This window comes from Homarus americanus, unplaced genomic scaffold (assembly GCF_018991925.1).
Source record: "Homarus americanus isolate GMGI-L3 unplaced genomic scaffold, GMGI_Hamer_2.0 scaffold56333, whole genome shotgun sequence".
NCBI classification, from domain to species: Eukaryota; Metazoa; Arthropoda; class Malacostraca; order Decapoda; family Nephropidae; genus Homarus; species Homarus americanus.
The window spans coordinates 11,490,633-11,501,798 of NW_024734940.1; the positions used below are offsets into that span (position 1 = coordinate 11,490,633).

Here is an 11,166-nt window from a genome sequence, read left to right on the forward strand (position 1 = left end):
ATCGGCTGTGTGTCCAGATGTATGGTACAATGTTCATACACCCAAATATTATTGTTTTTGTACATAATGAGAATATAAACAACTGTACAGACGGGCTGCCCCAAGAACGAGGTGATTGGCCCTAAACACGCGTCTGGTTGTTGTTTTATAGAATAGTTTGGGATGATTTTCTTTGTTATTGTACCTGGTTATTCAGTATAACTCGGCATACAGGTTTATATTGGCCAGCAATGTGTGCATAACAATGCATAGGTATACAAACAATGCTAACCAATCGGTAGGTTAAATAGGTGAGGTGATTAGAAAAGCCCCTGGGTATAATACACACACACACACACACACACGCGCGCGCGCCCTCAAATGTCTTTCTATAAATTTCAATGAAGGAATAGTTTAATAGCGTTACTCCTTAAAATTACTATTTTCTTTAGCAAACTTGTTCATAAAAAATATATTTATGGCCAACGTAGTTAATTATATAACTAAAAGTTTTGATACAACACAACTAGAGGGAGTAACCATGATGGTGTAGCCACAACTAGAGGGAGTAACCATGATGGTGTAGCCACAACTAGAGGGAGTAACCATGATGGTGTAGCCACAACTAGAGGGAGTAACCATGATGGTGTAGCCACTGTACAATGTAATCATGGTTTTGGTTGCGCCAGATGATGTCACCAACTATCTTCTCCACTGCCTGGTTCATCACTCTGTCCGCTGACTGCAGGTCGCTCGCCTCGGCCTCCCGGAAAGCTTGCACCTGACGACAAGTGTATATAAACATCTGAACTAAATCGCTTATAGATGGTTATTTAACACTTAAGATAATATAACCCTGATTACATAATGACCCTGATCTTATGACAATATGACCCTGATCTTGAGATAATATGACCCTGATTCTGAGATACTATGACCTTGATCTTATGATAATATGACCCTGATCTTATGACAATATGACCCTGAGATAATGACCTTGATCTTATGACAACATAAACCCGGTGAGTCTTACCTCCTGCAGATCCTCAGCAGTAGTGAGGGCAGAAGTAGCTATCTTCACAAATCGGTGCAGATCAAACGCTGACGCGTATCTATACAAAAAAAATACACAATATTCAAAAGCTGAAGTTGGAGTGAAATTTGTGCACGAATTTTCTTCTATATTTAAGTAATTTTAATTTAATCATGTCTTTCATTTGATTACCTCTGACGGATCTCCTGCCAGTGGTTCCTGAAGTAGGGCCACACGAGGGGACGTCCTAGGCCGTTCTTTGCCACAGAGTAATAAGCATTTCTCGACTCGCTGTACTTGATGCCGCCAGCTTCGCCGAACACCATATCCAGGAACCTGAGGGAGACGCAGTAGTTGGTCACAATAACAATGACATACACGGAATATACTTGACTATACTTGTACTATTTACACAAGAATCTTACGCCAGACTGACCGAGAGAGGATGGAGGTCTGCTTGGTACAGCCCAGAGCACTCAGCAGCTTCTGTTTCTCGGTTCTGACGCTGGTGTTGAGGTACTGAGCCCACACGAAGTCCCATTCTACTTGACCTCCAGCAGCGATTGCGGTACAGTACACGGTACTCCGCAAGTTGGGCGAGATGATGCTGTGGATGTACCAGGCTACTGTACAGTCTTATAAAGTGATGTTATATGTGTACCGAGTGTCTGTCAGGGATCACCAAAACCGAGAGAGATCTACCTAGGGAGCCTCACCTGTGATTGGCTGGGTTGAGCATCCACTGGTGAAAGAGGCTGACGGAGTTATCAACACAGTCCTGGTGTTGCAGTTTACACGCCCACGACAACGCTAGGACCCGCTTGTACTGCTGTAAGTGCGGATCCTGCCAGTTATCCGCAAAGCCCACTGACTCGTATAATGGCATGATCAGATCGAGTAGATAATTCTGTAGTGAAGATGTACTATGAGGGTCACAGTAACTTGACGTGATATAGTTTTTGTAACCCGTGTGTGTAAAGATGTTACGTACAGTATAATAATTATCCTAACATCCATGTTATGCCTGAACTAAACGCGTATTACATCTAAAAAAAAAATTCATAAATTTTTACCCTAGACACACTCTGAATGTCATCTTTACACACGTACAGTAAGGTTATAAAACAAACAATTACTTCAAGGATTAAAGATAAATGTTATGGAGAATGGAGTACAGTATATCATTCATGTTACCTCTATTTAATCCAAAATATCTGAACTTCTCACTATATCAATTTATAAAGAACTTCATTAACTTAAAAAAAAATAAAACTTATTATATTCATTCCCGTAATTACTGAGACAGTCGACTAATTCTCTTACTTTAAAGGCGGCGTAGTGAGGTGAGTGTGTGAACATGTTGTAGAGGTAGTCCATGTTGTCTAACGCAGAGGCCCACGGCACGTACTCTGTCTCTCTGTTCAGGTACCCGACCACACGTAGCGCAATATCGTATGATAGCTGGCCTGAGGAGAAAGTAATGTTATCATATCTTTCTCTCTCTCTCAGCAATTCAATATTCTGTCCCTATACAGCATCCTTAAGTGTGTAAGAGTCATTAGACTTTGTTAAAGATCAGAACAATAAGGAAGGCTAGGTTGGGTTAACAAATGTTCAGTGTCAATAATAAAACTCACTGGCACGGGCCAAGTCTAAGGCGTCGTCGAGGAGCTGCGCGCGGTTGAGCGCATTAATGACCGAGTGATCTGTGAGGAGCTGGTGAATGATCAGACCCCAGTTGTGGTCGTCGTAGTTAACCCTGTAGTACCCCGTCTGTTGTAGGTTGAACACGACCCAATCCTCTTTCTTGGGTAGTGGCAACACGATGATCTGTGCATCAGTGTTTTTCATCCAGGCCATGGGTTGTGTGACGCTGAAGACTGGGTTGTCTTGGCTGGTGAAGGTCAAAGGCACCCACCACCTGTAGTCGTGACTGGTGGTCTGGTTCTCTCTCTTCGTCAGGCGAAACCGTTCCTGTAAGGGTTTTAAAACTTGATTATATAGTTAATTGAATATCAGCATCATTAGCGAGGCAGCCATCATTAATTATCTCTGTCAGGAGAAACATTTTATAATTATTTTTACCCACAATAAGACATACTAAGACAAATTATGCCTCAGTAATACTACATTATGCAAAAACAACATTTCAAAAGATTAGAATCACATTGAAATAATACATGACCGTCAGCAGAGGCGGGAAATATGACTGTTGTTTTTGCATAATGTAGTATTACTGATACGTAATTTGTCTTAGTAGGCCATAGTGTGGGTAAAAATAAGTATATATTAAATGCAGAGTTTAACAGTTAATTCATGTATAATACTTCTGATAAACTTCCTACATGCTTATGTTTGAAACAATGAATGTATGTATCTATATAATTTAACTAAATATCTTTCTCGTCAGAAACGGTCATCCCAACGATTATGAATAAAATCATTCAGAAATACATCATTACTTCAGGACAAAATTGAACAGGCTTACAACAGCCAATCAGCTGTAAATTTTGAGGGGGCGGGGCATCTTTTCTCAGCTGGGAAAAAACGCGCTATAGACCATGACAGAACTGATCATTTATGTTTTCCTAATATAAGACTCGTTATCCTATATTTACTATATCATTAAAGACGATCTAATGTGAAATTATATCAATATACTGTACTATAAATAATTGATGCAGACAGTTAACAGGTTACGTGTGGTCAGAGGTGTAGTGTACCAGCTCCTCGTCAGTATGAAACCCCTATTTTTTGACGTCATGTTGCAACTCAAACTAATAATGTATGACTCCATTATGATACATAAGCTGTCTGTACCAGTGTGCATCATAATCCCTGCAGCTGTTATTGCCGTATAAACAGAAGCCAACAGACGAGAGCTAAACACATCAACAGTATTACCTGAGAGATGGTGGCTGAGGTCCCATCTTCACTCCTCACTACCTTAATGACCGGGTAACCCATCTGCAGCGTCCACGTGTCCATCACCATCTTCACTGTCATCTCCGGAGGCAGTGTCTGGTCCTGGTGGGCGGCCTTCGTCAGGTACTCCCACAGATCGTCTTGTACTGCGCTGCCATATTGACTGATGAAGAACAACAATATGACCAACAGATGACAATAATTAAAGTAACATATGTAAATAATGCAACAATAACTTTATGAAACATTGATCTATGATTTGTTAATACCGTCTACCACTCACACACACACACACACACACACACACACACACACACACACAAACTATGTACAAGAAAAATAACACAAACAAACGTCGAAAGAAGAAAAGAAAAGGATGAAGAAATAAGAAGAGAAAGAAAGGGAGAGGAGAAGACTGGCAGGTGAGGGAGGGAGAGGACGACTTACAGAGCACTGAGGTAGTCAGCGAGGCCTCTCCTGAAGGTGGCCTCCGTCAGGAAGTGGTTCATCATGCGGATCACTGAAGCTCCTGACGATGATGTAACGTAAGATGATGTAACTTAATAATGTATATACAATAATGTTACTTAATCATGTATCTTAATAATGTATATACAATAATGTTACTTAATGATGTATATAAAATAATGCTACTTAATAATGTATATACAATAATGTTACTTAATAATGTATATAAGTTGTAAATTAACCTTTAAAATACCTTCTTTTATTATATTGCTTATAAATATTAGTGGTACAGAAGCATTACGGTAGAGACACATACAGAGGCATTACGGTAGAGACACATACAGAGGCATTACGGTAGAGACACATACAGAAGCATTACGGTAGAGACACATACAGAGGCATTACGGTAGAGACACATACAGAAGCATTACGGTAGAGACACATACAGAGGCATTACGGTAGAGACACATACAGAAGCATTACGGTAGAGACACATACAGAAGCATTACGGTAGAGACACATACAGAAGCATTACGGTAGAGACACATACAGAAGCATTACGGTAGAGACACATACAGAAGCATTACGGTAGAGACACATACAGAAGCATTACGGTAGAGACACATACAGAGGCATTACGGTAGAGACACATACAGAAGCATTACGGTAGAGACACATACAGAGGCATGCATGGTGGAGACACATACAGAGGCATTACGGTGAGACACATACAGAGGATTACGTGGAGAGGAGCATTACGGTGGGGACACATGGGCTTGGTAGAGACACATCAGGGGCATTGGTGGGGACACATACGAGCTAGGTGAGACACATAGAGGCATTACAGGTGGGGGACACATACAGAGGCATTACGGTGGGGGACACATACAGAGGCATTACGGTGGGGACACATACAGAGGGCATTACGGTGGAGACACATACAGAGGCTTACGGTGAGGACACATGGAGGCATTACGGTGGGGACACAGGGCTTACGGTGGGGACACATGGGGCATTACGGTGGAGACACATACAGGGCATTACGGTGAGACACATGGGGCATTACGGTAGAGAACATACTGAAGCATTACGGTAGAGACACATACAGGAGGCATTGGTAGAGACACATACAGAGGCATTACGGTAGAGACACATACAGGAGCATTACGGTGGAGAAACATCAGAGGCATTAGAGAACACATACAGAGGCATTACAGTAGAGACACATACAGAGGCATTCGGTAGAGACACATACAGAGGCATTACAGGTGGGGTATATAGGGCATTACGGTGAGACACATACGGAGGCATTACGGTAGAACACATACAGAGGCATTACGGTAGAGACATACAGAGGCATTACGGTGAGACACATACAGAAGCATTACGGTAGAGACACATACAGGGGTACGGTGGGAGACACATACAGAAGCATTACGGTGGAGACACATACAGAGGCATTACGGTGAGACACATAGAAGCATACGGTGGGAGACACATACAGAAGCATTACGGTAGAGACACATCAGAGGCATTACGGTGGGGACACATACAGAGGCATTACGGTGAGACACATACAGAGGCATTACGGTGAGACACATACACAGAAGCATTACGGTAGGGACACATACAGAGGCATTACGGTAGAGACACATACAGAAGCATTACGGTGGAGACATACAGAGGCATTACGGTGGAGACACATACAGAGGCATTACGGTAGAGACACATACAGAAGCAATTACGGTAGAGACACATACAAGAGGCATTACGGTAGAGACACATACAGAAGCATTACGGTAGAGACACATACAGAGGCATTACGTAGAGACACATACAGAAGCACATGGTAGAGACATACAGAAGCATTACGGTAGAGACACATACAGAGGCATTACGGTAGAGACACACACAGAGGCATTACGGTAGAGACACATACAGAGGCATTACGGTAGAGACACATACAGAGGCATTACGGTAGAGCACATACAGGTACGGTAGAGACACATACAGAGGCATGGAGAGGCCATACAGAGGCATTACGGTAGAGACACATACAGAGCATTACGGTAGAGACACATACAGAAGCATTACGGTAGAGAGACTGTAGCTGAGATTGGTGTATACTATTGTTGAGGACACACTTACCTTTAGCGTAGGTAATTCGGTCAAAATTTTTAATGTCGTCAGGATGTTGGACCGGGAGGTTGATGGGGTGTGAAGACTCCAGGCAGTCGATGGCGAACACGTCATGTATGTCGATGAAAACGAACTGTTCCATCACACTCCAGCTTGGCTCTACCTGAGGATTGACAACACACCTGAGGACTGACAACACACCTGAGGACTGACAACACACCTGAGGACTGACAACACACCTGAGGATTGACAACACACCTGAGGACTGACAACACCTGAGGACTGACAACACACCTGAGGACTGACAACACACCTGAGGACTGACAACACACCTGAGGACTGACAACACACCTGAGGACTGATAACACACCTGAGGACTGATAACACACCTGATATATATCGTCTCTTCCTGCTAACTTAAATATGTGTTCTCTGTAGGTATTTAAATGCAAGAGAGAGAGAGAGAGAGAGAGAGAGAGAGAGAGAGAGAGAGGGAGAGAGTAACGGATTCTCACATGGTCAAGCGCCACATACTCCGTGTAGGAAGCGAAACCTTCATTTAGCCACAAGTCGTCCCACCAACGCGGTGTCACCAGGTTCCCAAACCACTGGTGGGCCAACTCGTGGGACACAATGAATCCTGTGCTCTGCTTGTTGGCCGCTGACGACACCCCCGCCTCGTACAGCAACGATGTTTCCCTGTAATAGTTGTGGTAGTAATAGTAATTATGATGGTGGTTATAGTATTAGAGGCAGTAGTAGTTATGATGAAAGTACTATAATAAACTGAGTACTGTAACCAACACACAGTACATGATCTCACCCATACAGTACCAGGCCCCAGTTCTCCATACCACCGACGTTTTCTGGCACTGTGATGGAGTCGAGCTTGGGCAAGGGGAACGGGATACCGAAGTAGTACTCGTAGAAGGCCAACATTTCTTGACCTATCCTGAGGGAGTAGTGGGCGTGGTCGATGACTTCCTCTCGTCCACACTATCACCATGGAAGGAGAAAGTATATTGATTATATGACGCTTAGTAGACATATATACATACATACACACACACACACACACATACATACATACATACATACATACATACATACATACATACATACATACATACATATCGATGAATTAACAGATAGGCAAAAGCGAGATATCCAATACATAAAGACCCTGGAGAAGGTTGTCAGTACTCACCTCGGAACATGACGTGGTTAAGATCATTAGACTGGATGTAGGTGTAGTTAGAGACGGCAAGGACTAAGTAGGTTGACATGGGTACGCTGGGGGGGTAGTGATCCCATACCCATCCCTCCTGTCTCTCCCTGTAACACCATACCTAGCAAAGGTCCTAACCAAACACACACTTAATATCTCCATCACACACTTACATAGGGAAAGTTTAAGAGGTTCACCACACTTAAGTTAACCACCAGACTACACTTACACTTACATAGGGAAAGCTTAAGAGGTTCACCACACTTAAGTTAACTATCAGACTACACTTACACTTACATAGGGAAAGTTTAAGAGGCTTACAACACTTAAGTTAACCACCAGACTACACTTACATAGGGAAGGTCTCCATAAGTGGCATGTTAGACAGGGAGGTCATGTGATGTTCCCTCGCCAGAAATATCTCAAAAGTGGCCTTTAGTTCAGGCTCGTCGAAGCAGGGGAAGGCGCGTCTGGCCTCTGTTGGCTGGAACAATGTCGCCGCCACCCACCTACAGGAGTGACACGTATCTATGGCATGGGGAGTGACACGTACTTAGTACATAGAAGTGTCTAGTTAAGTAGATATCCCTATACTCTTCTTCACCACCTGTGTCCCAGAATTAATTGTTAGGTACAGTAGTTACTAATTGAACCTCTCCTCACTGCATTACCACCTGTGCCTTAGTACGTAATAAATTACTATTTACTAATTAAGCTCAGCCGTTCATCCCACCTGTGTCTTAGTACGTAATTAATTACTATTTATAAATTAAGCTAACCTGTTCGTCCCACCTGTGCTTTAGTACGTAATTAATTACTATTTACTAATTAACTTCACCTGTCCATTTTACCTAACCAAACATTAAGTAACTTTACCTGTCTGTCTCACCTAACTAAACACTAATTAACTCTACCTGTCTGTGCCATCCTCGTCCTTATACTGTGACTTATAGAATCCATTGAGCTGTGTGTTGAGGTGAGCGAGGAAGGCCATGGTCAGTACATAACTCGTGCCAGCTTCCAGCGGCTCTGACAGACTGGCGATGTAGAACTGTCGCTCTTGGTCGTATGTGTGGTGAGTTATAGTTGGTGCTGGCCTTGTTGAGTCGGCCACGGGTATGATCTGTTGGTGTAGGAGAGAGAGAGGGAGTCAATCATCACTTCCCATCCGTCAAAACCTATCACCATCACACTCTGCCACATCAATATTCACCTACCACTCTCCCGTCACTCTCCACCCACCACTCTTCTGTCACTCTCCACCCACCACTCTCCTGTCACACTCCACCCACCACTCTCCCGTCACTCTACACTCTCCCGTCCTCTCCACCCTCCCGTCCTCTCCACCCACCACTCTTCTGTCTCTCCCACCACCCTCTCTGTCACCTCCACCCACCCTCTCCCGTCACTCTCCAGCCACCACTTTTCTGTCCTCTCCACCCACCACTCTCCTGTCCTCCACCCACCACTCTCCGTCCTCTCCACCCACCTCTTCTGTCACCTCCACCCCACCTCTCCCGTCCTCCCACCCCACCCACTCTTCTGTCCTCTCCACCCCCACTCTCCTGTCACCTCCACCCCACCACTCTCCCACCATCCTCTCCACTCTCTCCGTCCTCTCCACCCCACCACTCTCCTGTCACCTCCATCCACCACTCTCCCGTCACTCTCCTCTCCCGTCCTCTCCCACCCTCTCCCGTCCTCTCCCTTTCCTCCCACCCACCACTCTCCTGTCACCTCCACCCCCACTCTCCCGTCCTCTCCCACTCCTCCACTCACTCTCCCGTCTCTCCACTCTCCCGTCCTCCTCTCCGTCTCTCCTCTCCGTCACTCTCCTCTCCTGTCCACCTCCACCCTCTCTCCTGTCACCTCCCACTCTCCTGTCTCCACCCACCTCTCCTGTCACCTCCACCCACCACTCTCCTGTCACCTCCACCCACCCTCTCCCATCCTCTCCCTCTGTCCTCCCTCCCACCCACCACCTCCTGTCCACCCCTCTCCCTCCTCTCCACCCACCCTCTCCTGTCCTCCATCCCCCTCTCCCGTCCTCTCCCACTCTCCCGTCACTCTCCCACCCCCTCTCCCGTCCTCTCCACTCCCGTCACTCTCCACTTTCCCGTCACTCTCCACCCACCCTCTCCTGTCACCTCCACCCACCACTCTCCCGTCCTCCTCCTCTCCCGTCACTCTCCACCCAACTCTCCCGTCACTCTCCACTCTCCCGTCCTCTCCACTCTCCCGTCTCTCCACTCTCCTGTCACCTCCACCCACCACTCTCCTGTCACACTCCACTCTCCTGTCACACTCCACCCACCACTCTCCTGTCACACTCCACCCACCACTCTCTTGTCACACTCCACCCACCACTCTCCCGTCACTCTCCACTCTCCCGTCACTCTCCACCCACCACTCTCCTGTCACACTCCACTCTCCTGTCCACCCTCCCCACCTCTCTTGTCACTATACTCACCCTGACAGTATCATTCTTCGTCCTATTGTCAATGTGGAGGGTGATGTTGGAGGTAGGTTCAAGGACGACCATCTCCACCTCCAAATATCCCCTGATGCTGAAGTCTCCGTTGATGAAAGGCTGAAGTTTGACGACATAGCGGGTGGGTTTGAGGGCTCTGGGTAACCGGACATCTGGTCTCTTCTTGACTACACCTGAGCTGGACGGACCAACGGACTTGCTTGTGGTTGGAGGTACGGACGTGACTGTTGTTCCAAGTGCGAACGTGACAGGGGTTAAGATGTTGTGGTGGTGAGTGAAGACGTTGAGGAAGAATGCATTATGGAACTTGTAAATTTTGGTCTGGGTGACTTTGGAGGTCCAGGCTTGGTGCCACCTGAAGCCGTCTGCATGTTGTTGACGCGCTGGGGGGGGATGAACACAACTTATAATGATTAATAAACAAACCAGTTTACACTTAAGATTAGCATACAGTACCTGAGGGGTGACGCTAAAGATCTTATGATCGAGTACTGGCTCCAATAGTCTCTCTCTCTCTCTCTCTCTCTCTCCACTAGCTAGGCTGCTACAGAGAGCATCCCACAGTACATTAGTTACTTACTGACGAAGGGAGGACATGGCTGACGATGGAGGCACGGTGGGGAGTCTCGTGCCTGACGTATGGGGCGAAGTAGTAGACGAGGAGCGCCGTGGTCACTGTAGCACTGACGAAGAGCACCACCAGCAGCACCGTCACGCCCTTGGTGATGTAACATCCGCCCTTCCTCCCGAACGTTACCTTGCTGAGGGAACCACTCGCGTCCCCGCCCGAGTCATTGTTCGCCGTCACCATCGTGATACACAAACTCCTGACCAGGCTTGGCGTAACACTCCTGACCAGGCTTGATGACGTAACACTCCTGACCAGGCTTGATTGCGCCACTG

The 11,166-nt window shown here is 45.9% G+C and overlaps 1 protein-coding gene across 1 annotated transcript in view; it reads right to left on the reverse strand.

The window, feature by feature from the left end:
* Positions 1-11,166, reverse strand: part of LOC121870580 (aminopeptidase N-like) — an 11,443-nt gene extending 277 nt beyond the window's left edge. The window contains exons 1-17 of the mRNA XM_042372410.1: positions 10,844-11,166; positions 10,243-10,649; positions 8,687-8,895; positions 8,126-8,281; positions 7,752-7,879; positions 7,368-7,539; positions 7,060-7,243; positions 6,554-6,707; positions 4,385-4,466; positions 3,917-4,100; positions 2,650-2,986; positions 2,336-2,478; positions 1,729-1,919; positions 1,449-1,619; positions 1,205-1,348; positions 1,013-1,091; positions 1-760 (exon numbers count right to left, since the gene is read on the reverse strand). The exon at positions 1-760 is cut by the window's left edge and continues 277 nt beyond it. Of these exons, the coding sequence (XP_042228344.1) occupies positions 605-760; positions 1,013-1,091; positions 1,205-1,348; positions 1,449-1,619; positions 1,729-1,919; positions 2,336-2,478; positions 2,650-2,986; positions 3,917-4,100; positions 4,385-4,466; positions 6,554-6,707; positions 7,060-7,243; positions 7,368-7,539; positions 7,752-7,879; positions 8,126-8,281; positions 8,687-8,895; positions 10,243-10,649; positions 10,844-10,997 (3,051 nt within the window). The 5' untranslated portion in view covers positions 10,998-11,166 and the 3' untranslated portion in view covers positions 1-604. The remainder of the gene's footprint in view (positions 761-1,012; positions 1,092-1,204; positions 1,349-1,448; positions 1,620-1,728; positions 1,920-2,335; positions 2,479-2,649; positions 2,987-3,916; positions 4,101-4,384; positions 4,467-6,553; positions 6,708-7,059; positions 7,244-7,367; positions 7,540-7,751; positions 7,880-8,125; positions 8,282-8,686; positions 8,896-10,242; positions 10,650-10,843) is intronic.